This window comes from Macaca fascicularis, chromosome 13 (assembly GCF_037993035.2).
Source record: "Macaca fascicularis isolate 582-1 chromosome 13, T2T-MFA8v1.1".
NCBI classification, from domain to species: domain Eukaryota; kingdom Metazoa; phylum Chordata; class Mammalia; order Primates; family Cercopithecidae; genus Macaca; species Macaca fascicularis.
Genome location: NC_088387.1, coordinates 93,025,730 through 93,053,621, shown reverse-complemented (window position 1 = coordinate 93,053,621; position 27,892 = coordinate 93,025,730). Strand labels below are relative to the sequence as shown.

At 38.1% G+C, this 27,892-nt stretch overlaps 2 protein-coding genes across 11 annotated transcripts in view; one reads left to right on the top strand and one right to left on the bottom strand.

The window, feature by feature from the left end:
* CLIP4 (CAP-Gly domain containing linker protein family member 4) overlaps nt 1–16,372 on the top strand; it is a 68,809-nt gene extending 52,437 nt beyond the window's left edge. For all 8 annotated transcript variants that reach the window (XR_012422520.1, XR_012422519.1, XM_065527234.1 and 5 more), the window contains 3 exons: nt 93–157; nt 6,648–6,720; nt 14,122–16,372. Coding sequence is in view for 6 of the 8 variants with exons in the window: in XM_065527234.1 (XP_065383306.1) it covers nt 93–157; nt 6,648–6,720; nt 14,122–14,443 (460 nt within the window). In the remaining 2 variants the exon portion in view is untranslated. The remainder of the gene's footprint in view (nt 1–92; nt 158–6,647; nt 6,721–14,121) is intronic.
* A 7,266-nt stretch (nt 16,373–23,638) lies between these two features.
* Nucleotides 23,639–27,892, bottom strand: part of ALK (ALK receptor tyrosine kinase) — a 979,633-nt gene continuing 975,379 nt past the window's right edge. For all 3 annotated transcript variants that reach the window (XM_065527229.2, XM_005576218.5, XM_045368614.3), the window contains one exon: nt 23,639–26,550. In XM_065527229.2, the coding sequence (XP_065383301.1) occupies nt 25,852–26,550 (699 nt within the window). In that variant the 3' untranslated portion in view covers nt 23,639–25,851. The remainder of the gene's footprint in view (nt 26,551–27,892) is intronic.

Below are 27,892 nucleotides of genomic sequence, written 5' to 3'. Positions count from 1 at the left end.
GACTACAATTGGGGTGAAAAACTTAGTTGATAGCCAGTCTTAAACCTGAAAACCAGCTACTTCTAACGAGGTGTACTTTGTTTTATTCATAGAGTAACAGATTCCCTGGATACCCTTTCAGAAATTTCTTCAAATAAACAGAATCATTCTTATCCTGGTAAGACTACACAGTTTTGTGGTCCTAATCGTTATTTCTTTGCTTTCATTTATTGAAAAATTTTTATTGTGAGGTATATATGCATACAAAAGGGTCTATCAACTGTATTTGTATAGTTTGTGTAATAATAGAGCAGACATCTGTTACCTATCCCGTGGCTGAAGAAGAAGATGACCTGATCTGTAGAAACCCCTGAGTACCTCATCATCTCATCTGCCTCCCTCTTCATATACCCCATCCTCAGGTGGAGGAGTCTTGAATTGCACATTAATTATTCCCTTGATTCTCTTTATTTTTATCACCCATATATAGATATATCAATAAATAATAAGTGTTTAGTTTTGGTTGTTTGCTATTTTGTTATTTAGCATTCCATTAAAATATTCATTCCATAATTGATGGTTATTTGGGTTATATCCTGTTTCTTTTCTATTACAAACTATATTCTTGTGCACACTTGAAGTTTCTCTAGCATTGCCAGGCATGGGATACCTATGCCCTCCACCTTCCTAGGTAATGCCTGTCTGTCTGTATTGCATACTATATCTGCGATGAACCGGAGCCTCTGCTGCTCCTCAACTCATTAGTACTTACCTTGTTTGATTTAGAAGTCTTTGCCTATCTGAAGGGCTTAAATGGTATTTCATTACGGTTTTAATTTGCGTTTTCTAGATTACAAATGAGAATGAACCTATTTTCATGCTTATAGGCCATATGCCTTTCCTGTATTATGAAGTACCTGTTCAAGTTTCTTGCCCATTTTCAGGGGGTGGTTTGTCTTTATCTTATTAATTTGTAGGCTTCTTTGTGTATTTTGGGGACAAACATTTTGTCAATTTCATGTGTGGCAAATATCTTGCCCAGGTTGTTACTTGTCTTTTAATCTTTTTATTTATTATTTTTGGTGTCTTTAGGTTAGCAGAACTCCTTAATTTTTTGTAGTCAAAATAGCAAAACATGTTATGATTTGCCCTTTTTGTTTTAAGAAGTCTTTTCTTAAAATTGAAATTATGAAGATATTTTCTTATGTTGTTTTCTAAAAGATTTATATTTTTGTGTTTCCCATTTGTCAGTTTACTCAGAATTGATTTTGTGTGTGGTAAGGATCTAATTTCTTTTTTTCTTTTGCACGGATAACCATCTGTGAAAGAATGATTTGTATAATACCAATCCTTGAATAATTGTTGAGGTTAATTTTATGGTCCACTCTAATAGGTATGTTGTTTTAATTTGAAATTCCCTCGTGTTTTAATTTGGAATTTTCTAAAGATGTTTGATGATGTGTTGGTTGCTAGGGATGCTGTGACAAAGTACCACAGACTGGGTGGTTGAAACACAAAAATTCATTTTCTCAAAATTCTGGAGGCTCTACAAGTCTGAGATCAAGGTGTTGGCAGGTTTGGTTTATTCTTAGGCCTTTCTCCATGCCTTGTAGATGGCCTTCTATCTCTGGTGTCTTCATGTGGTCTTTTTCATTGTGTGTGTGTGTGTGTCGCACTCTCCTCATCATAAAGACACTAGTCACGTTGGATTAGAGCCCATCCATATGACCTCATTTAACTTAATTACCTCCAATTACATATGACCTCATTTTACCGTAATTATCTTCAAATATAGTCACATTCTGAAATGCCAGGAGGTTAGGACTTTAGCATATGAGTTTTTGGGGGACACAATTCAGTCTGTAACAGATGCTGACTATCTTTTCATATGTTTATGTGCCATCTCTTTTTTTGAATTTTTTATTGACATATCATAGTTGTACATATTTTCGGGGTACATGTGATAGTTTTATGCACATATACAATGTGTAATCATTAAGTCAGGGTAATTGGGATATCTATCACCTCAAACATCGATCTTTGTGTTGGGAATGTTATAATTCTTCTCTCCTAGCTATTTTGAAATATGCAATAAGTTATTAACTATAATTTTCCCCCTGTGCTATTGAATACTAGAACTTATCCCTTCTATTTAACTGCATGTTTGTGCCCATTAGCCAACCTCTCTTTATCCCCCTTCCCACCCATACACCCCTCCCAGCCTTTGATGTTAATCATTCCACTCTACCTTCACAAGATCCACTGTTTTAGCTCCTGCACCTGAGTGAGAACGTGTGATATTTGTCTTTCTGTGCCTTGCTTATTTCACTTAACCTCCAGTTCCATCCATGTTGCTGCAAGTGACAGGATTTCATTCTTTTTATGGTGGAATACTCTTCCACTGTGTACATATACTATATTTTCTTTCTCCATTCATCCACTGGTGGACACTTAGGTTGATTCCATATCTTGGCTGTTGGGAATCGTGCTGCAATAAACATAAGAGTGCGGCTATCTCTTCAGTGTACTGATTTCCTTTCTTTTGGTTATATACCAGCAGTGGAATTGCTGGATTCTATGATAGTTCTATTTTTAGTTTTTTGAAGAACCTCCATCCTGTTTTTCCATGATGGCTGTAGTACTGCTTATTCCCAACAGCGTACAACAATGTCCCAACAATGGTATGCTATATCTTTTTTGATGAAGTGCCCGTTCACATCTTTTGCTCATTTTTAAATTCTGTTTGCTATTTTCTTATTGTTCTTTGTATATTTTGAATACCAAACATGTATCAGACATGTGTTTTGCAAATATTTTCCCCCAGTCTGTGGCTTGTCTTTTCATTCTCATAACAGTGTATTTCACAGAGCAGAAGCTTTTAGTTTTAATGAAGTACAAGTTATCAGTTTTTCATTTCATGAATTGTGCTTTGGTGTTTTATCTAAAAGTCATCATCAAACCCAAGATCACTCTGATTTTTGTCCTGTGTTATCTTCTAGGAGTTATATAGTTTTGTGTCTTATACTTAGATCTATGATCCATTTTGAGTTAATTTTGGGGTAAGATGTGAGGTCTGTATCTAGATTTTTTTTTTTTTTTGCATGAGAATGTCCAGTTGTTGGAGTATTATGTGTTGAAAAGACTGTCTTTTTTTCCATTGAATTGCCTTTGCTCGTTTTTCAAAGATCAGTTAACTAATTTATATGGGGCTGTTTCTGGGCTCTCTGTTCTGTTTCATTGATCTATTTGTCTAATCTTTTGCCAGTACCACACTGTCTTGATTACTGTAGCTTAATAGTAATTCTTCAGGTTGAGTAGTGTCAGTCCTCTGGTTTTGATCTGCTTCTTCAGTGTTGTGTTGGCTATTCTGGGCCTTTCACCTGTGTATATACACTTCATAATCAGTTTGTTAATATCCATAAAATAACTTGCTGGGATTTTAACTGGGATTGCATTGACTATATCGATCAAGTTGGGAAGAACTGACATGTTAATATTTAGTCTTTTTACCTATGAACATGGACTGTCTCCCTATTTATATCTTCTTTGACTTCTTCCATCAGAGTTTTATAGTTTTCCTTATATAGACTTTGTACATATTTTGTTAGATTTATACCTATGTATTTAATTGTTTGGCATTAATGTAAATGGTATTGCTTTCGTAATAATATATTTTTTTATCTTATACCAGCGTTCTTTTAGTTAAGTATTTGCCTAATATATCTTTTTCTGTCCATTGACTTGTAACCTTTCTATGTTCTTGTGTTTTTAGAATATTTCTAAATGGAATATAGTTAGGTTTTTCTTTTATTATTATTACTATTATACTTTAAGTTCTAGGGTACATGTGCACAACGTGCAGGTTTGTTACATATGTATACATGTGCCATGTTGGTGTGTTGCACCCATTAACTTGTCATTTACATTAGGTATATCTCCTAATGCTATTCCTCTCCCCTCCCTGCTCCCCACAATAGGCCCCGGTGTGTGATATTCCCCTTCCTGTCTCCAAGTGATCTCATTGTTCAGTTCCCACCTATGAGTGAGAACATGCGGTGTTTGGTTTTCTGTTCTTGCAATAGGTTGCTGAGAATGATGGTTTCCAGCTGCATCCATGTCCCTACAGGTTTTACTTTTATAAAAAAGTCTGACAATCTTTCTTTTAACCTGAGAGTCTTACTCATTTGCATTTATTGTAATTACTGATATACACTGATGTTATTTTTGTTATTTGTTTTCTATTCACTTTTTTGTACTTAATAAGTGATTTTTATTTCTCGACTTTATTCTGGCTATATATCCCACCCTCTGTTTTTTTTTTTTTTTTTAATTCTGTTTACTCCCTCTACTTATGTAGAAGTTATAGTCTATGAAGATGCTTCTTAGTAATTACTGTAGATAATTTAGCATTAATACTTGGTAAAGTCTGAAGTTAATGATTTTTATCCTTTCTCAAATAATAGAAAATAATTAGAAACTGAGTTGTCCAGTTTATATTTTATTTCTCCTATAAATTTGACATTATTGTAGTAGTTTTATATTGTAACATTACTCTCATATTTCCCAGTATCTTTACTCATTACTCTCATATTTCCCAGTATCTTTACTCATTAACCTTCAAAATTTCTACTTGGGATCATTTTTAAAATTTCATGTATATTCTTTAAAATTTCTTTTAGAAAGGGTCTGTTGGGTAACAAACTCTTTGTTTTTTGTCTTTTCCAATGATAATTTTACTCGGTGTAGAATTTTAGGTTGAAAGATATTTTCCCCTTGCATATTGACAGTATTGTGCTGTTTTTTGGCTTCTGTCATTGTTGATGAGACGTCATCTGTGAGTCTAACTAATTCATATTAGTCGTTTCACTATGATATGTCTAGGTAGAGATTCCTTTTTGTTTATCCTTTTTGTTTGGCATTATGGATTTTTCTGTATCTGGGAGTTGATCAATTATTTACAATTCTTATAATTTTAAAATAGTTTCTCCTTTATTATCTTTCTTAGCTCCTTCTGAAACTCTGTTTAGTAGTATGTTGGACCTTCTCATTTTCTTTCGCATGCTCCCTCATATTTCTCACAACTTGTCACTCTAGACTACATTTTGGATATCTTCAGACCCATCATTCTGTTTCCTGATTCTCTCTTCAGCTATGTTTATTCTGCTGCTTAATCCAGCCATAAAGTTTTAAAATTGTAAAGATTATCTTTTTTTTCTTTTTTCAAATCTGCTTGCAACTTACCATTGCAATTCTTTCCCCATATTTTCAAATTTTTCTTTTATGTCTTTAAATATTTAAAGTATTATCTTTTATTTTGTGTTAAATAATTCAGTATCTAAAGCCTTTGTGAGTCGGATTCTGCCATCTGTTTCTGTTGAGACTAACTTATGGTTTGCCTTCTTTCCTTGTGAGTTTTGTAATTTATTCTTGTGAGATGCTTGTTTTACTCAGAATTTTATATATAAAAATTCTTTGAGGCCTGTGTAGATGCCTCCAGACAAGATTATATCTACCTGTGCCAGTTGCCTAGAGGCACTGCCAACCTGGGACACTTTAATTTATAGTCTCTGCAACATATTTTTGCAGATAACATGAATTTCATTCATGGTAACAAATTCTGAGGGGAGAAAATTTTGTCTCTTACTGAGGATTAAGGTTGACATAAGTGACTTTCCTTTGTCTTAATCTGAACGGTGTTTTGTTTCTCATTTCACCTTGCACTGAGAGTGAGCTGTTTGGGATCCTCACTTTAACCAAGAATTTTTTGTGAGACTCCATTTGGAGGCCCTAGGCTTTATTTCCTTCCCTGTCTCCTGTGCAGCCAGTAAGGTGAAAGCCCAGGTCCTTTGGTGCTTGGGGGACTCTGATGGTTTCTCTTTTTTGTTTTTAGCCTCTTTGAAATTGTGCCTTTTGTGTCAGCTCGATAGTATTTTTTAACAATTATAGTTTTAAACTAAAATTGTGTCAATCAAAAGATTCATTTAGCACATCTGGTCTGCCATAACTGGCCAGGCTGGAAGTCTTGTTTCTTTTTAAAAACATCTTTTTAAAAATTTACCTGTTGTGAAGTGTTTTTGTTTCTGTTGTATTATTTGGAGATGCCAACAATCAAAAGCTCTGAAGTTAATTGTTCAATGTTTTATGAATGATTGTATCTTTAAACCATTTTATCTTTTTCTTTTTTGTATGATTATCAAGATTGTCACATTTGATAGTAAAAATAATCAGCTTTATAAATGTGTAATTCAATTTTATTTGATTTTTAAGAAATCTTATAATGAAATTATCCAAATGTAATGTCATGCTCTTCACTTATTCATCTATGCGTATAGTTTGATCATGAAGGTAAAGATGAAAATTTGTTAAGAAATCTAAACTACCATTATATTCTGTATACTTACCTTCTCTGTTTTCTTTTCTTTTTTAATGAGATAGGATCTCACTCTATTGCCCAGGCTGGTCTTGAACTCCTAAGTTCAAGCAGTCTTCCCACTTGGCTTCCCAAAGTGCTGGGATTACAGGTGTGAGCCACCGTGCCGGCCTGCTTTCTGTTTTGAAAGAAACATTTAATATAATAGAACATCTATAGAAGAAGTGATAAAATACCATTTTAAATAAGAACTGAAAGCTTATATTTTTCCTCTTCTAACCCCAACTTTCATATTTAGGTTTTAGGAGAAGTTTCAGCACGACTTCTGCTTCTTCCCAAAAGGAGATTAACAGAAGAAATGCTTTTGCCAAGTAAGTATTAAGAAGATTTAGAAAAACGCCTTTCAAGATGAACATGATGGGATTCTGTGAAGAAAGAAAAGTGGAGTGCTGTATCTTTTGCATCGCTTGGTAGAGTTTTAACACGTAGGAGAAAAGGTGTGATGAGTGTATTGAGAAGAGTTCTTCCTCCCTCCTTTGCAAGCGCAATTAAAAATGTCATCAGTGACTAAAACTAGTGCACTGCATATATTTTATCTTCATAGAGGTTAGAACTGTTAATAAAAGTTAGAGGAATTTACATATTGTCTTTTCATTAAGTAGGGCGGATTGCTTTTAAACTCTCCTTAAGTAATCAGAGATTTGATTTAATATTGCCAGTGATACATGAAAGAAATGTAAGGTGTAATCTTACCAGTTATTTTGAAAAATGCTCCCAATTCCTCTTAAGAGTATATTGCTCACAAAAGCCTTTTGTTGTTTTGTTTTGTTGTAGAGAGAATGCCCTTTGCTCTTTTTCATTTTTGTTCATCTCCCCCAGACCCACTTTACTACTCCCCAGTGGTTTTCTGAAGCTTTTTCACTTTAGAGCAATACGAGGCTCTTCCAGACTGATTAGGTTTAGAGGTTCTTTTTTTAAAATGCTGCCGGTTAATCTATGAATAATACCCTGGGGGAAAAGACTTAGCTGCTTAGGGAAGTACACATGCTTGCTTAAGTAGTGGGACCCTAGCAGCCACCAGAAATTAGAGCCCAAAGGCTAGAACTTGATGTCCCACCGGGGACAGGCAGGTCATTTGTTTACCTTCTGGCATGAAGGTATTGGCAAGCTTCGCAGAGGTCTGAAATTTCACAGGAGAAGCCTGGCTGGTCCTAAGGACTGTTAGGTACTGTTGAGAGGGTTGGGTGGGGCTGTTTTTCTCCCTTCCTCAAAACCATCACCAATTTTGAGAATTTTGAAATTGGTCTTCTTGCTTGAGTAGCTGAAAGAGTTTAAGGGCAGTCAGTTTATGCTCCCAGTTTATTGAAGATATTCAAGAGTTCCTAGGCAGAATGGAAGAAGCTGTTAAGAAGAAACAACCAGGAAATAAAGGATTCTGAAGGGAGAGAGGTATCCAAATCAGTGTCGAGATGCTGGTGAGTGGAAGAACATGATACAGAGAAGCAAGGGAAGGAGAAAACAATCTGAGCCCTGGGAATTATACAGCAGGTATGGTTATACACAAGGCGCTCTGCAGACGTGAGGTGGAAATATCAGTACTTCCCTGTTTTCTCTAAAACTAAAAAAGCTTTAGTAATATTTATACAGGTTAACACTAGTACCTTAAAAATATACTTTTATTGAGCATAGAGAATAAACTTTTTTTTTTTCTTTTGTGAGATGGAGTCTCACTCTGTTGCCCAGGCTGGAGTGTGGTGGTGTGATCTCGGCTCACTGCAAACTCCACCTCCCAGGTTCACACCATTCTCCTGCCTCAGCCTCCCGACTACAGGTGCCCTGCCACCATGCCCTGCTAATTTTTTTTTTTTTTTTTTTTTTTTAAGTGGAGACGAGTTTTCACCGTGTTAGCCAGGATGGTCTCCATCTCTTGACCTGGTGATCCACCCACCTTGGCCTCCCAAAGTGCTGGGATTATAGGCGTGAGCCACCACACCTGGCCGAGAGTAAACTTTTTACGTTATTTATTTATCTGTTTTTACTCATAATGTGTGCAACCAAAATGTTTGGTGATCATTGTTCTCAGGAACAAAAGAAAGGGTTTCAGGTGCTGGCAGGCACTAGGACATTTGTCCCTGCTCTTAGGGGTGAGGGAAACAGGGCAGTGCTCGATGGCCTTCTGCTAAGGGGCCAGAGTTGATTGCGTGTTGTGCTGTTGTTAACTTGGAGATGTGGTGTGTTCTGAGGCACATGTGTTGAGAAAGTGCGTTTCTTGAGATTCATCCAACTCTGCTCCATTTCCTAGCTTATTTGTATGGAAATAAATGATACTTTGAGAAGAAATGTGGAGAATCGAGTCAGAGATGATGGACGTTCTTGGGTAGAAACTTGAAGGTCTTGGAGGACACATGTGGCCCCTACGAGTGAAAGCAAGCTGGGAGAGGGGAAGGAACAGTCCCCCCATGCCCTTTCTGTGAGAAAACAAGATTTTTCTAGATCACGTACAGAAATGGTAGTGAGGAATACGTTTCATCCCGAGGAAGACATGGCAGAAAGGGGGAGGGAAGCAGCTCTGTCTTCAGAACACTGTATGTCCAGTGCCAAGAATTAGCTTGAGATTTTACCACACAGGTAAAATCAGGTCACAGGGACCTGATAGGCATGAGGCATCCATTCTCCTTCACTCTGCGGATGTCTCCATCCCGCCTGGGATCTGTCTCCTGTCCCATCGTTACTAACTCGCTTCAGCTCTTCTCCATGTTATCAGCAGGGCTTGCTCAAAGATCCTCACTGGGTCCTGTCTGTGGAATCTGGCTCACTGGCATGGTTTGGTCAGCCCAAATTTGATTGTCTTTAGGCGGAACTCGTATGATCCTGTCTGCCACAGGTCTGGCCTCTCACATCATGTGCTTGGGTTTGTTTTCTACCTGTCCCTTAAAGCTTTCGAATTCTCAAACACAGAATGAAGTCCAGTTTCATTGGCCCAGCATACAGAGACCTACATGATTGGCTCCTGTGTTTCCCTGACTTTTGTTTCATGGTAATATCCTCACAGGTGATTGCAGTTCTCTAAACTGTATGCTTTTCAGGAATATAAAAAGTAACACATATTTTGGCCAGGCACAGTGGCTCATGCCTATAATCTCAACACTTTGGGAGGCCGAGGCGGGAGGATCACTTGAGGTCAGGAGATCGAGATAATCTTGGCCAACATGGTGAAAGCCTGTGTCTGTGAAACTACAAAAAATTAGCTGGGTGTGGTGGCTTGCACCTGTAGTCCCAGCTGCTCAGGAGGCTGAGGCAGGGGAATCGCTTGAACCCGGGAGGCGGGGGTTTCAGTGAGCCAAGATCACACCACTGCCCTCTATCCTGGCAACAGAGCAAGACTCCGTCTCAAAAAAAAAGAAAAAGAAAAGTACAAAAATTAGCTGGGCATGGTGGCAGGCACCTGTAGTCCCAGCTACTTGGGATGCTGAGGCAGATCACTTGAACCTGGGGGGTGGAGGTTGCAGTGAGCCTAGATTGCTCCACTGCACTCCAGCCTGGGTGACAGAGCAAGATTCTGTTTCAAAAAACAAAAGAAAGTAATATATATATTTTTCTCAGACGACAATCTCTGCATTTCCTTTTCTGTGTGCTTATCTTTCAAGCTGGCAGAAATGCCATTTCCCCACTAACGTGTCTTTCCTGAGGCTTTAAGGGAGGAGAAACGCCTTCCTCTTCCGTGCTGTATACAGTCTTTATTACCGTATTTGTAACATTTTACTGACTGTTCTGTACAAATACCTAGAGCGTAGCCCCATGCCTGCCATTTCATAGGTGGCCAATACATGTTTTTGAATGAGTAAACGGAGCTCTCAAACATACCGCAATTCTCAGTGTCTCAATTCTCTGGCTTTTGAGCTTTGACATACCTTGAATCAGATAAATCATTCTTATTAGAATGTGAAGTGTTTACCCAAGCCATTAATTTTTGGTTTAGATGCTGAATCCATTATTTGCTTGTTTGTTTAAAAGCTTTTTTGATTATGAAAGTTGTATAATATTTGAAAAATTAAGAAAAACCAAATGTAAAAAGGTCATCTGTAATGTTGATATCTAGATGAGATTATCACTGTTAGCATTTGGTATATACTTTTCCAATTGTTTTCCTAATGCATGTGTCTGATTTTTTTTTTTTTTTTTTTTGAGAGGGAGTTTCACTCTTGTCGCCCCAGCTGGAGTGCAATGGTGTGATCTTGGTCACTGCAACCTCCGCCTCCTGGGTTCAAGTGATTCTCCTGCCTCAGCCTCCCGAGTAGCTGGGATTACAGGCCCGTGCCACCATGCCCAGCTAATTTTTTGTATTTTTAGTAGAAACGGGGTTTCACCATGTTAGCCAGGCTGGTCTCGAATTCCTGACCTCAGGTGATCCACCTGCCTCAGCCTCCCAAAATTCTAGGATTACAGGTGTGCACCACCGTGCCCGACCATGTGTCTGAATTTTTAAGCAAAGGGAAATGAATCATATTCCATATACCCATTTCAAAGCTTTCCCCCTGTATGTCATGCTCATATTCCCATATTCTTTAATAGCTTCCTTCCGCGTTACTTTAGCAATGTTTTTAAAGACTGTGCCGTGATATGAAAACATTTTTATGTTTTTTTTTCATTAATTTTTTTGAGCCTCAGATTCTTCTTCCGTTATAAGGAGGTAATAATCCCCTCTTCACTGGTTTGGGTGAGATCAAAAGAGATAACGTATGTGAAGTGTTAGGTACCTACTGAGTGTTCAGGAAGTGATAGCTGTTGTCATTATTCATGTGAAAATTACAGTAATTTTGTCAGGTTACAAAAACTTATTCACAATAATAAATGAAAAAAATCAGAATTTAACTTGTAATAGATGCCAGACTTGTAAAACATGTATTGAACTCTCCCCTTCCTTGCACCTTCCCCAATACTTCCTGTCTCTTTCTCTACATATATGTATGTGAGAGTGTTTTTCAATATTTATGTATTTATTTGATGAGTCTTACTCTGTCACCCAGGCTGGAGAGCAGTGGCACTATCTCAGTTCACTGAAACCTCCGCCTCCTGAGTTGAAGTGATTCTCGTGCCTCAGCCTCTCGAGTAGCTGGGATTACAGGCGCCTGCCACTGTGCCCCTCTAAGTTTTATATTTTTTGTACAGCCAGGGTTTCACCATGTTGACCAGGCTGGTCTGAAACTCCTGGCCTTAAGTGATCTGACTGCCTCAGCCTCCCACAGTGCTGGGATTATAGGCGTGAGCTGCTGTGCCTGGCTCTGTTTTCAGTTCATGCATTAAAGGTCTTTATTTGCAGTTAATTTTAATGTGGAGGAGTGGTGAGAATCATAGCCTTTGTCTCAGCTAATTTTTACAGCACTTCTAATTCCATGTTCACTTCTTTTTCACTGCTTTGAAGTTTTTAATCACATGTAAAATAATTATGTGTGTGTTTCATTTTTCTAAAATATGTTTTCTGTGTCATTTAAAACTACATTCTTATGCCAGAGCCACATTATTTTAACTGTTTTAACTTTATAATTTAACCTAATGGCAGCGTAAACCTTGCCTCATTATTTTTCAACCTTTTCTTAATTACCAGTACCCATTCTGTTTGTGAAGAGAGCCTGGCCTTTGTGCTTATGCAGCCATGGATCTGAGCCTCGTCTTTGCTCTTTTCATCTCTCTGACCTTAGGCACATAGCTTAAGTTTTTTGAGCCTCAGATTCTTCTTCCGTTATAAGGAGGTGTAATAATCCCCTCTTCACTGGTTTGGGTGAGATCAAAAGAAATAACGTATGTGAAGTGTTAGGTACCTACTAAGTGTTCAGGAAGTGATAGCTATTGTCATTATTCCTGTGAAAATTACAGTAATTTTGTCAGGTTACAAAAAATATCCATTTGGGGAGGATTAACCTATATACATTTCTGTTTAGTAACAGAGCTCCTCCATGTGTGTTCTTCAGTAAAGATTTATGCTTTTTCTTACAGGTATTACATGTTTCTTCAGTAAATTTATTATTTGTGCATTTGACATGTGAATAATTTAAGACTGTTTTCTAATTAGAATTCTATCACGTACTTGCAGATGTGGCTTAGAATAAATCTCTGAGCCTCAGTTTTCCTATCCATTAAAATTAGTCATCTTCCTTTGTTGCAGGGTGGTTAATAGGAGCAAATGAAACATTGTATGTGACAGTGTATTAAAAATATAGAAAATGAAATGAAATATGAAATAAGACCCAGATTCTGTTCACAACAAGCTCCTGTGTAGTTTTAGTAACAGGTTCTGTGTTGAATCTCCTGTGGGGTAGGGAGAAGGGTTTCTTTTGGAGGGGGGTGGCATGGGATAGAGGATGGAAGGCTCCAGGTAGTTTTGGTGGTTTCTTGCCGTTTTGGAAGGTCTCAGCCCAGGGGGCAACAAGACTCTGGTCATGTTTCTGTTGTGGGTGAATATCAGGGTCAGTTACTTCCAGTGGACAGTGCAGGCAGCTCTGGGGCAATATGGCCTTGAGGCCTTGGGTGAGTGCACTGGGGAGTCCCATGCCTCATTATCAGGTTGTGGTGGTGGTGAGTGCTAGGAGACGTTCTAGCACATTGTAAGGAATGTTATGTTGTAGGGAGAAGGAGAGGCAGCTGCTCCAGGCACCTCAGACCCTCATTAGTGTTAGTGGCTGGGAGGGTGCTAAACTTTTAACTGTAACTGGAGTTTATACATAGAACATATGTGCATATATGTATAGATATTTCCAAAGTTGTAGATTTACAGTTTTTGAAATTTGTTTTCATATGAAAAAATATTTTTTTCGAGTGAACAAAAAATAAATTTACTACACTGTCAAAATACTAGATTCTTTTCTTTTTGCTTTATTTGATAATATTGATAGCAATTAAAACAGCCAAAATACTAGATTCTTTCTTTTTGCTTTATTTGATAATACTGGTAGAAATTAATTAGGTATAAGTGTATTTTTTCTAATTGCTATTTTACTGAAAGCATATATATGTGTATGTGTGTGTACATACACATATATATGTGTACACACACACACACATATATATGGCAAATGAAATCTTAAATCCAGAATAGGGTAGTCTTAAAATAGCGCAAAGACAAAAACTTTTAAAATGTTAAACAAAAGTACAGTTGAACTTTGAGTAATGAGTGCGGGCATTAGGAGTGCCATCCCCTGCTTGCCTGCACAGTTGAAAATCAGTGTATATCTTTTGACTCTCCCAGAACTTAACTACTGATAGCCTACTGTTGACTGGAAGCCTTACCTATAACATAAAGAGCTGATTAATACATATTTTGTAAGTTACATGTAGTGTGTACTGTATTCTTACAATAAAGTAAAAAAAAGAGTCATAAGGAAAATATATTTACTATACCTTAAGTAGAAGCAGATCATCATAAAGATCTTCATCTTCATTCTCCTCACTTTGTGCAGCCTGAGGAGGGGGAGGAAGAGAAGGGGTTGGTCTTGCTGTCCCGGGTGGCGGAGGCAGAAGAAACTCCGTGTATGCGCGGACCCACATACTTCAAACCTGTGTAGTTCATGGGTCAACTGCATATTCTAAAACTGCTATTTAAAATTTGAAAATCAAGTTGTGACCATAAAGTATTCTCTTTTGGGAACTGAATGAATGAATTCTGCATCTGGCAGTGGAAATGATATCAGGAAATGATGGCTGTCGTCTTTCTTTATGTGAAAATCACAGTAATCTTCAGCACTAAAGAATTTTCCCCACTTTTCCCTTCCGCACAGATCGAAAGCTGCTTTGCGTCGCAGTTGGAGCAGCACTCCCCCTGCAGGCGGCATTGAAGGGAGCGTGAAGCTGCACGAGGGGTCTCAGGTCCTGCTCACGAGCTCTAACGAGATGGGTACTGTTAGGTACGTGGGCCCCACTGACTTTGCTTCAGGTATCTGGCTTGGACTTGAGCTCCGAAGCGCTAAGGGAAAAAATGATGGGTCAGTGGGCGACAAGCGCTATTTCACCTGTAAGCCGAACCATGGAGTCTTAGTTCGACCGAGTAGAGTGACCTATCGGGGAATTAATGGGTCCAAGCTTGTGGATGAGAATTGTTGAGTTAAGCTTCTAATATATTAAATAAGCTCGAATATATATATATATATATTTTTTTTTTTGGTGTAAATAAAGAGTCCATGGTAAATGGTTTACTTTATTTAGCCATATTTAAATTTTGAAAATATAGTTATCTTCTTAAAAACCATTATAACAATTCAGAGAGAGTTCTTTACAAAGCCATGAATATGAACTCTGGGGAATCATGGTTCTTTTAAAGCAATTTTCAAAATAAGTACCGATTAAAGCTTTAGGTCCCAAGAAAATTCTGGGACTCAGGAAGAAAAAGTGCCATCAGGTGACCAGCTGTTACATTTCTTTGCTTATTCTGTTTTTGTTTTGCACAAACCTATTGGATTTTTCTTAGCGCCATAATTGCGAAGGGTTTCTCTAGCTTTGGTTACGAATAATGTTCACATGACCTTTTTTTTGGTCAAGCATTTTTGGAATTTTTCTTTCTTTCTGTGCTTTATTACTAATAAGTCCAATAAGTGAATAGTAACTAGATGACTAGTATGTATTTTTATATTTTGGTAAAATTATTTGCCCTTTCAGAAATGCCTCGTCTAAAGATACATGATAATTTTGGGGTTGGAAGGGGCCTCAGAGCCTCTGCAGCTCTGCTTCTTGTCCATTGCCAAATACGGAAGTGGAAGCCCGTCTTACCTGGGGTCACTAACTGGTTGGTTAACTGAGCTAAGAGTAGAATGTGGGTCTCCTCACTTGTGGCCCAGTGCTCTTTCCTCTATACAAAATGTCTAATCTCAGATTTTTCTTCTGCTGCTTGACTGCTTCATCTGGATGAACTACAAAAACCCATGATTAAGGTTTATGAATTCAAGTGGTAATTAGATTTTTTTGCACAAACTTACTTCCTTATTGGATATGTTTGTAACACATAAACACGAAGCACTTTTAAAACATGATGCACTTTTATCTTTGTGAAGAATTTACCGTCCTTTCCTCCTGAGATATGAGAAACATTTTAAAAAACGTATTTAACAGAAGAGAGCAAATAAAGATATATTAGGAGGGATGTATTAGTTATTTACTTAAATGTTTATAATATCTGGATTTTTTTTGTTTTATTACTCATAGAACTGGTGTTGGGTTTGCTGTTTTTATTTCTCGAATTGTTGCAGAGTTCAGCCTGTTACAAAGCTACAGAACTGTACTGTTTTTATTTTTCTTCTTGAGCACATGTTAAACTAAGCTTCATATTAGAGTGATGTCATAATGTAAAATGTTTGCATTGTGGTTACATATTGAAGTTAATGTCCTGTCTGTGTAAAGATTCATCTTTTATTGTGAATATTTAGACTTTACCACAGAAATATTGGAACAGTTTGCTTTATAAGATTAAAAAGTATCCTTCAGAATGGAGCTTGCCTTGTGCTTAGAAATAATATGTTGAACTATTTTGCAATATACTATTTTAAATCTAAATTCTGTCACTTCGCTGCCTTTTTAAAATAGTGTGGTGTTTCAAATATTGCTAGAGCTATTTTCCTGAAATACATTTGCAAAATAAGGCTGCTTTGTAATCAAGGAATATTTTTATTGATTGAAGGAAATGACTGTACTGCGATTCAAAAGTAAACTTATTTTATTATACAGATTATTTCTTAAAAACTCTATTTATACCTTAACATGAAATCCATGACCACACCAAACTTGGTTATTCATGATTTTTCCTGTTAAATATAAAACACTATAAGTTAAAAACAGTAATGCCAACGTTGAATTTATTTTTGAGGTCAAAGAACCAGTTTTCTTTATATTTAGATGAGGATTATTAAGTCCATATAACATGTATGTTTACATATATTATACATGCAAATTAGGTGTTTTCATTTGTGTTTTGCTTATGAAATGTCATTTAAAGTTCAATTCTTGAGCATCAATAAAAAGGGAAGCTGTGTGGTTTTGGAATGGTATCTTGTCATTTACCCTATTTGCAACTCTCCTTTTTCTCAGTAACTCAGGGTACATATGCTTTGAACTTTTTCCTCATGGTAATGGCTTGGGTTTGTCCTATCCCTATAAAGAATATTAAAAAGTATCATGCTTTCTACTCAACAATGTATGTTCATAGCCACCCTCCTATTATTGTTTTGATGAATAGTGAGTCATTTAAGAAAAGAATACATTTCTACAGTTAGGATTTCACTTGTTTATTTAGTGTAGGATGGAACACTTTGAATTTAGAAAATAGAAATAACTGCCTTTTACTAAACTTTGTTTTTATATTTTGTTTTATATTTAGGGTGATTTTGAGGGAATATTTTTAAGTATGTAAGAATGGTGAGATACAGCTGTTTGCTGACTGAACCGTGGTGTTGTAATCTTGGTGTGAGTCTCTGGCACCTCCTCCCAAGAGCTCCTTGTTCCCCTCTCATGTTTTAATTTTCTCTTTAGCATTTGGTCATGCTTACTACTGATTACAGCTTCTTGCTTATTATTTCTTCCTTCCTTCACTAGATTGAGGAGTGGATTTTTGACTGTTTTGTTCACCACTTTATCCCCAACGCCTAGAATAATACTTGATACCTAGTAGACGCTCGGTTTTGTTGCGTGAACAAAGGCAGTAAAGGCCACTGATTGTTGGAAATATGCTATCTAGCTAGCTAGCTTCAGACAAGGGGCCTTGCGAGACTAGGCCACAGAACAGGTAAATTTTCTTAGACATGGAAGGAAGGAGGACAAGTTTGAATCCAGGAGCCCCGAACTTACCCCTGAAGAGTGTCGTGTAAGAGACAATAGATGCTGAGTGGTGCAGCAGTAGGGAATGGGGAGGAAAGACACAGCAGGACCAACTGGGTCAGCTCCCTTTCCCTTCTGCCTGGTGCTAACTTTCAATTCCTATTTTAATATGATGGTAATGTACAGAACGTGGAAATACGTGTGGTCTAATGTGGAGAGAATGAACTGGATCATACCCAAGTGGGGATAACGTTGATCTCCAGTATTTTATTTTTATATATATATATATAAAATACTTTATATATATATAATATATAAATATAATATTTTATATATTAAAAATATATATATATATATATATATATTTTTTTTTTTTTGAGTCGGAGTCTTGATCTGTCACCCAGGCTGGAATGCCATGGTGCGATCTTGGCTCACTGCGACCTCTGCCTCCTGGGTTCAAGCGATTCTCCTGCCTCAGCCTCCCGAGTAGCTGGGATTACACAGGCACCCACCACCATGCCCAGCTAATTTTTTTTTGTATTTTTGGTAGAGACAGGGTTTCCCCATGTTGGCCAGGCTGGACTCAAACTCCAGACCTCAGGTGATCCACCTGCCTTAGCCTGCCAAAGTGCTGGGATTACAGGCCTGATCCACCATGCCTGCCTGTGTTAGATGTTTTTATTTCAGAGTTTTATTTTGAGGCTACCTATTTAGAACGTGTGATAATATTATTTAAACCACATCAACCAATAGCTAGAGGCCTATTGTGTTAAAATCATTCTTAATTGAGAAATAGTTCTAGTTTTTTTAATTACTTACCAGATGGATATTTGTTATCAAAATAACAAATGACTGAATGACTCAGAGACATATAATATCCATTACCACATTGCAAGCCAATAGAAGAATTAATTTTTTATTTTTTTCATGCCCTTCTCTACACTTATTTATAATACAAATACAGTGGTTAATACAAAACTCACGTTATCATGTATATTTTTAGTATTTGTTTAGTATCCCTTGGTACATAGGCCTTATTTACAAACAGTGTCACATGCTGTTTGAATATAAAATAAACATTCCTGATGAAGTTTATGTATAGGATGAACAAGTTAAACTTGCAGGACATGTTAAGATTGTATTATAAGCGGAATATGATGCTTTTGCTTAGGCAAAAAGATGTTCTATCATACTTTTTTGCTAATGCTCCTTTTTATGAGAGGAAGTCTACATGGTGGAATTCGAGTAGAGGGGCACATATTACTGACATTAATATCCTTTCATTATGTGTGGTCAAATGAAACTTTGTTTTATAGCTCTCTGTTGAGAGCAGCATCAAGGTGTAGGAGAAGCTTTTTCCTTTTATCTTTTTAGAATGTCTTCCAAAGATTAGAATGTGCATGACAATAAATCAGCAGCAAATTTCATCATTTACTATACCTTTCAAATAGGGCAAGTGTAGTGGTCATGGTGGTGCTGAGAAGGGGCAGGGCGTTCTGAATTATTAAAGATATTTCAGGTGTTTAAATTGAGGCTGTTAGCTGAAAACATAATCTGTTCCCAAGGATCACTGGTGTCATTTTTTAAATGCTCATAAATCTGGTTTAAGTTTGGCTCTAAAATCCCTCATGAACCTAGATATGTGAGTGTGTTGCCACCGTAGCCCCAATAGACTCCTGCGTCAGGAGGAATTTGGTCTCAGGATTAGATATTTAGTCAGAGTTGTTTCAGCTGGCTACATAAAATCCAATTGGGATCAACTGAACTCAGCAAGCTAACTGAGTACAGGATACTGTACTGAATTTGAATTTTAGGCATTTCTAAAGCATAGAAGGTTTAACCATCCGAGTGCTGTGTTCTTGGCCTGTGTCCATCTGAGGGAGGTTAAGTTCTTTCAGTTCCAGCCCTTCATGACTTTATTCCAAGTAGACAGACTTACCTTATTGAAGACTGAACTAATTATCATTTTTCACATAACAAATCAGACCGACATGGAGATGAATCATATTAAGATTATATGCACAGCTTCATGCCATGCTTTTTGTTCTTTTCTCTAGTATGACTTCTGAGATTCAGCTTGAAACTCAGTCAACAGTGTTAATGACATTGGCTGCCCCTGACAGTTCTTGTTGTGAAGGGTGGTTGTTACTATCCAGTATCTTTGGGGGAAAAAAAACCCTAAAATGAATTTTTAAATGAATTTTAATAGTCATAAAAAGTCTAATATTGATGGCAAGGGGAAGTGGATTTTGTATTACAGACAATATAGAGCATTACAGAGCAGAAGAATAAAGCAAAAAATTAGAGTTGCCTTTATTGAACCTGCCAATACAAATGGATTTCTAATAAGAATTCCAGTACATTACACATATCAGTGAAAATATTGTACTTTTTTCAGATGATATTTTCTCTTACTTGAAGGGAATAGAGCTTAGGGAATTAAGAAATAGCATGAGATTCTTGAGGCCTCACTTTACACCCCCCGGTGTGTAACAAAGGAAAATCCAATGTAATTTTCTGCTTTAGTTTCTTATCCTTTATAAAACATCACCAGCTGTTTCCTGGTGCATACTTGAGGAAAAAGAATTTCTATCTTGAAAATTATTTCTTCTGAGAACTGTGAAATACTATATAAATATTACTTTGAGAATAATGCGAGAAGATTTAAATTGTTTCTTTTCTCAACTATTAGATGCAGTAAAATGTAGGAAATTTGCCCACAGTCTTCATAATCTTATCTTGGTGGGATGTTGGAATTGGCTGTCTTTTTGGATTCCCTGTTTCTAGGGATCCATTATAAAACTATGTGGTTCACAACAGGTTTCCAAAAATTGCCATCCAATGGCAGTGGATATCTGTATGAGCCTGAAAAGAGGGGTTCTGTCCAATTCTATGGTGATTGTGAGAGAGGACTCCTGTTCTTAATGAATTGCTCATCATAATGGCACTTGGATGCACTTATTGAGGAGCATCAGAATCCACAGGCACCTCCTGCTCTCAAACACCTGACTTGCTGTAGGCTTTGCCACCTCACTTTGGGAATGGGCACTATATGGGTTGGCTGTGTCCCCACCCAAATCTCATCTTGAATTGTAGCTTCTATCATCCCCGTATGTCATGGGAGGGACCTGGTAGGAGGTAACTAAATCATGGAGGTGGGCTTTTCCCATGCTGTTCTCATGATAGTGAATGAGTCTCATGAGATCTGATAGTTTTATAAAGGGCAGTTCCCCTGCACACGCTCTCTTGCCTGCTACCATGTAAGACATGCCTTTGGTCCTCCTTTGCCTTCCACCATGATTGTGAGGCCTCCCCAGCCATGTGGAACTGTGAGTCCATCAAACCTCTTTTTCTTTATAAATTACCCAGTCTTGGGTATGTCTTTATCAGCAGTGTGAGAACAGACTAATATAGGCACTGAGAGGTGCAAATTGTCAACTGACAAAAAGAAAGTGCATCAGATATACCACCAAATATTGGTGTGATAAAAGGTAAGTTTTATGGTTTTACTTTGCTAATAAGGTTGCCATTATAGCAAATGTAATGACAGAGAAATAAGTGGTGTGGCACTGAAAGCATGAAAGTTTATTAAATGGACATGACTCATAGTTCTGCCAGCTTTGCTTCTTTCTGGAAATCATCCCTGATTAATCTCGTTTTGCTATGGTAAGGATTTGATGATTTGTTAAAGAGATCTTTGAATAGAAAGATCTTTGAATAAACAGGACTGATACTAAACTCTCTGGTCTACTTCTATATAAAGATTACATATAATTTGTCTCATTGGGATAAGAGTCAAGGTCAAGGACACATGCACACACCAGTCATGCTCCACTGATTATGGCTGGGTGCTGGAATTTACCTTACACAGGTGAAGTCTTACAGAATCGCAGACTTCACAGTTAGAAGGGGTCTTTGAGACCATATATATATATATATATATTTTTTTTTTTTTTTTTTTTTGAGATATGAATCTTGCACTGTCATCCAGGCTGGAGTGCAGTGACATGATCTCCGCTCACTGCAACCTCCGCCTCCTGGGTTCAAGCAATTCTCCTGCCTCACCCTCCCGAGTAGCTGGGATTACAGGCACCTGCCACCATGCCCAGCTAATTTTTTGTATTTTTAGTACAGACAGGGTTTCACTATGTTGGCCAGGCTTGTCTTGAACTCCTGACCTTGTTTTTTATATAAGAAAATGAGTTTCAGTAACTTGCTTGAGTCAGGGAGGTAGGTAATTGCGGTCTAGTAGTGGTAACTCTCTTCATTCCTGCCCGGTCTGCTTGCTGTTTTCTCAAGTAACTGATGAATGCTAAACCATCCAAGATGATATAATCATCTGAAGTTTTATCAATCTGATGTTCATCTATGTTAGCAAATAACCTCTTCTAATATGTAAATATTCTAGGGAGAAATACTATCCTAGCTGCTAAGGTTTCGATGTGAGTTCATTTAATAAGACTGTCTTTCACCTAACACCAGCTGAAATGAACATTGAGTGTGGAGGAAAAATAACTGCGGGTTAGTTCTCACAAGGAGGCAATAAGTCTTAGGAAATTGATGGGATGGGGAGAGAGCCCGAGGATGTCAAGAAGAGGGATATAAGAAATGAACATGTGAAGGCACTAAAGACTAATTTTGGTACTTGTGCTTTTTCTGAGGTTAGACTTGTAGTGCCATTTTTCCACATGAAGGGTAACACACTTGTTTTACACTTACTGAATGCTGAAGAGAGGAAGGTGGTTCCTGCAGTTTTGTGGTCACAGTGCATGCAACTTCCTGTCCCCCCCCCCCCCCACCCCTCATGTAGTAGTTTGTTCTTACCAAGGTTTTCAAATATTTTAGAGTTGTCAGGCTACAGCTGAAAAATGTTTTGCACTACTTGAGTAGTGCGTCAAAAATTAAACACCCCTACTCAGGACACAAAATGAAAGTAGAATCTTAATAGAAGCCTCTCTATTTGTTCTCAGTAATGATCTTTTATTTTACAGCAGCATGTTTAGGATTACGGGAATGCTGGTTTTGCTTTTTATGTTCACACAACGACACAGGAGCCATCTGCTGCAATGAAATTAGCAAAGTCAAATTGTGTGTTCTTTAGGGACTCATTTTAAAAACCATTAAAGACAGATTGACAACACACTTCATACGATCTTATGAATCTTGTCATGGGTAGTCTGTTAGAGTAACATGAATTTGGATGCGTCTCCTTTTAGGTCTGTAAAGCTCGTAACAGATTTTAATCCTGCTATTACTACTGAAAACCTATTAAAATGGCTTGATCATTAGAAATTCTTAGTGGTGTGCTCTGGGAATTTGGATATAAAGGCCCATGTTTTACAGAATAAAGTTAACTTTAGTTACATAATACCTTATAGCTATACGGTTTACTAAGTACTATGTGGAGATGCCAAAAATTTTTTTTAAAGAATTACTGAAATTGTGGTAGAGACTTTACGTTCTTCTTTTGTGCTGAAAGGAGTTGGGTTCTGGCAGGGTTCCTGCTACTGTCATTAGGGTTAGGAGGAGGAATAAGTGCTGGTGTTCAATTGCACAGTGGGATGACTATGGTTAACAATAGTGTATATTTCAAAATAGCTAGAAGAGAGGAATTTGAATGTTCTTATCACAAAGAAATGATAACTGTGGGAGGTGATGGATATGCTAAATGCCTTGATTTGATTTTTATAATACATGCATGTATTGAAGCATCACGATAAATACACATGATTATTATATGTCAATTAAAACAACAAAACCAAATGACAGACGAAGAAAACACGGCACAAACGGGAGAGCCGAGAGGGCTGGATGTGAGCGGGGACAAGAACCACAGCTGAGCATGAGGGCAGGGAGGCATAGACATACCTGCCCCCACACCCAGCCCCACCTCACTTGGGGGCTGCCAAGGTGTAAGAGGAGGTGCTTGTGCTTTCACACAGTGTATGATCTCCCTGAGGAGCTGTGAGGAAGGGAAGTGATTGTCCTCCTTTTATATATGGAGACATGGAGGTACCAACGGGCCAGATAACCCAAGGGGAGTCAGAACTCAGACCCTAACTGGTGGAAAGAGAATCCAGCCTTTTAACTACTTAGTAGAGCATACTCTTTTTAAAAAGTTTATTCCTGCTAGTCTGAATTGCTATAATCTTGAGGTACAACATATTAACAAACTGGTCATTGCTCGCAAATTGCCAGTTTCCCAATGGAACAGTTGTGAACTTTTGATGGGCTTCTTTATAAACATAGGATATAAATAATTATGCTAGATTATGGTTTAATTAGCATAGTTTCTGCAAACTTTAATTGTGCCCGTTCATATTCTGGGTGGAACTTTCTATCATGGTTAATAACTTTACTAAAGCCCATGGTGTCTGTATGAATTGTAGCCATATGGCTGGAGCAATATTCAAGTGGACAATAGTCCAGATTAATATCATGCTGATACCCATGGGTTACACCAAGTTAAATGAAACATCTTGAGGTCATCACATCTCAGTGTGGAGTTGTTTATTTACTTATCCATGTATACAAGCTTTTAAGACTTGACTATTATTTACATGAAAGTTGATACCAATAAGGACGATTAGAGAGATCAACAAATCAATCTCAGTGGTAGAAAGGCACAACCTGAAAATGTAATGGATTTATAGTTCTTAAAAGTGGAAAGAAGTAATATTTTCCCCATGAATAACAATAAAGAGATGGCTATTTAACCAGATAGCTTACTCCCAGCTTGATTGGTTACTGGTGTAACAAATCTAAAATGGAAGTGTTTTCCTCAGTTATTGACAACTCCTCTGTCAGTATCCTTTAGGAAGAGTGTTTCTCAAAGTGATATTCTTGAGCCCCTTCAGGTGGTCTGTGAGTTAAATAATGTTTATATGATTAGGCTACTTTTGTGCCTGGCATGAACCAAATTTTAGTGATACTTTTATTTAGAGATGAGTTCATTGATGTTTCATCTTCATGTATCTCGGATGAAAATATTTTCGGCAGTTAAGCAGATAAGGAAGGTAGCCCCTAGGGCATCAGGGCTTTTACAGATGCACACTCCTAACTCCAGGGTGAGGCAGCTGCCTTCAGAGAAAGGAACAGTTGTCTGGTGTTGGCTTTTAACATAATGGCTTTCCCACGCTGAAAGTGATGCTTTTGATGCAGGTGAAACAGAGGGTCGGAAACAGGCATGTATATATATACCTTTCATAATATACACACACACAGTCCTTTTGTTTGGTAATGTTTAGTTACTAGCAAGTAGTAAGAGAATGCTTCCCTCTTGAATGCTTTGGCATAGCTACCAATAGGAAAGAAAACGGGCATGAGGATAGAGGAGAAGCAGAAAGAGGATGAAATGAGGACTTACTGATAAAGCATTCTAAGCATTACACACATAAGTATGTGTGTAAAATTGAACAGATTCCCAATGCGTTTTCATGGAAGTAAAATTCATCTGTGAAAACCAGGTTCAGAACTCCCACTCTAACATGTCAATGTCAACCTCAACTCTTCAAGGGTTCCACAATTCCTTTCCTCATTGCCTCCTAGGGAAAAAATTCTTTGTTTTAATTTGTCTTTGACAGCTATACAAATTATGCTGTGTGTATTTCAGCACATTTGTGTTCCCAGTGTACTTGGATCACATGATGGAGAGAAAACGCAGGTTAGCCATGGAAGGAAAGAGACTGGATCAGTGCCTCTCCTTAGGACCACCAGCGGCCTGTTCCTCCTGGGGCCCTGTCCATCTCTACAGGTATAAACTTGAGTTTGGTAGTCAGTCCATGACTGAAACAAACAGAAGGTTTTGGCCTAAAATGTATTGACACTTATGCCCACAAATGGATGTTTCTATGCTTCTATGTATCACTGCTGCTTAAAATTTTTGCTTTTAAATGATGAAAGTTTAATTAGTGGAAATTTTTTGAATAAGTAGTTTAAATCTTGAGTTTTAAATCCAGTAGGAAACCTCACACTCAGTTTTTCACTTTTAGTAAGAGGATTTTCTTAAGGCATGAGGTATATTAATAGGATGTTTGAATCTCTGGATCTGTATTGGTGCTTTATCCTACTCAAAGCACTTGGAATGTATGCATTTCATTTAGATGAGTATATACACATTTCTGCTATACTACTGGAACTACTCACAACATTTGTTACAATTGGTGATGAATCAGCACAATTAAAAGCATCTAACCGTCACCTAAAGTGACATTTTAGTTGTCTATGATTTTTCAAGTAAAGAATGTCTTTCCCCATGCTGAGTCATTACAAATAACTCCTTTATTTCTGTTCCCTCTCCCCTCAAATGGCTCATGTCCACATCAACAAGGTAAGGAAACATCTATGACCCCGACTATGAAACATAGAAGCAGCTAATTCTGACTACATTGAAGCAGAGCACACACAATTTAAAAGAAGCATAAGGAAGTATACAACAAACATGCATAAAAACCTTATGCAACCACATCTGGGCCTTGCATTTATCACTCATTTTAATGACATTTTCTTCTTTCGAAAGAATAGGATGAACCCATGCTCAAAACCTTTCTAAAGCGTTTTGAAAATACAGCTTTTTTGGTGGCACTTCAAAATAGGTTGGCACAAAACAAAAAGTGACATTTGGTCTCTGGTTTGTGAAGGAGCCATTGCCTCTCTCTCCTCCACGGTCTTAGGGATCCTAAGGAAGAGAAGTGAGTGTGCGACCGAGCTCAGGGCCCAGGCTGGTTCATGCTATTCTTGCTTTTCAGAATGGTGTCCTCGTAATGACCAGCTCCGGGGGCAGTAGCGGCTTCTAAGGGCAAGCCCTGTTGCTGGTAGCCGTAATTGACATTCCCACAAGGGAAGTGACGTAGCCTGAACAGAGGTACCTCCTTCATGTTGGCAGTCAGCGAAGAGGGCTCTAGGAGCAGTGAGGCCCCCGGAAGTCTCCCAGTTGCAACGTTAGGTGGGACAGTACAGCTTCCCTCCAGCCCCAGGTTACCTCTCTCATGTGGCTCCTTCTTTGCTAGAGGATTATTCTTTTTGGTGGGTTTCTCTGTAAACCAGGAGCCGTACGTTGGGTTCCACAAGCTGGTGGGCTTGTTTCTGGATCCCTGGACCTTGTGCAACTCCGAAGGGGGGTTGGACTGAGAGAATGCCATATTCACGTGTCCCCCTTCCACGGCCGGCCCTCTAGGGACTCGAACAGAGACCTCTGCAGCTGTGGGTTTCTTTGCAGCCTTGCCAGAGGAGGTGGTAGGCACAGGTGGTGGGGCAGCTGGGCTGCGCTCCTCCCCCCGTTTCGCCTGTTGAGAGACCAGGAGAGGAGGAACCCCCTCAGGGTCCTTGGGCCTCACGGGTACTTTCTCTTCCTCTTCTACAAGTGGACCGTATTCTATCGGCAAAGCAGTGTTGATTACATCTGGGTCCTGCCGTAGGAGAAATGATTAAAACTTTGACTCAGACACAAAAAATGTTGGATCTAGAAGATACCTTAGAGATGATATTTAAACATATTCTACAGATGAAGAAACCAGTATTTATTGAGAATATAGTAACTTATAGGCACTGGGGCATATGAAATGAATGGGAAGTCATCCTTATCCTCAAAGACCTTAGACGGTAAGTGCTATAATGGAAGTGTGTATGGGTGCTTGGGACAGAGTGGAGCAGGAAAAGCTTTGCAGAGGAGGAGACCTTTGGCCAATTTTTAAAGATTAGTGGATTTTTTTTAAAAAATTAAAATTATTATTTGTATTATTCCAGTCTAGTTCCACTAAAATTGTTCCAACTGAAAAAAAAAAATCCTATGTGTTTGACTTCAATAATGATGTGGGGGTGGTGGCTGGGGGAAGGAGGAGAGGAGACACATGCCATGTTGGCCTACAGGGTTTATTTTTTGATCTCTTCCTAGCTGCTTTCCATTTCCATTTTGTTACTTTACACTTGATTATAAATTTTCCTGTGCCACATTGTCACATGTGCAGGTACCACAATGCATGTTTTGTTGTTGTTGTTGTTGTTTTAGAGATAGTCTTGCTTAGTCACCCAGGCTGGAGTGCCATGGCTCAATCCTGGTTCACTGTAACCTCTGCCTCGTGGGTTCAAGCCATTCTCCTGCCTCAGCCTCCTGAGTAGCTGGGATTACAGGCATGTACCCCACCCCCTGGCTAATTTTTGTATTTTCAGTAGAGACAAGGTTTCACCATGTTGGCCAGGCTGGTGTCAAACTCCTGACCTCAGGTGAGGCACCCGCCTTGGCCTCCCAGAGTGCTGGGATTGCAGGCATGAGCCTCTGCACCTGGCTTACAGGGGTTCTTTAGTCTGGATGTGAGGGACCCTTTGCACAACCCCGGAAATGCTGAAGTGCTGTGAGGAAAACCATTCACAAAAACAAGTTTGTGCTAGATCATTTTCACAGTAATAGATTAGGGAAAATCTGTGGAAGAAAAATTAAATTTGGAGAAATTCATTAATATGTTATGCAAATTGAGAAAAGACCCTTGTTACCTAAGTAATAGAAAAACACATGAGTATTCATATTAAAAGAGTTCAAAACTTAAAAAATAACTACCTTTGACTCATTAAAACATTCTTTAGTTCCCTCTCTGGTTTTTAGTAATTTCTATAGTGAATCATTTTAAATATGCTTGTGTAAAACTGCCTGCTTTTGGGGGGGGGGGCGTGCCTAAGATGGCCAAATAGGAACAGGTCCAGCCTCCAGCTCCCAGCGTGAGTGACACAGAAGATGGGTGATTTCTGCATTTTCAA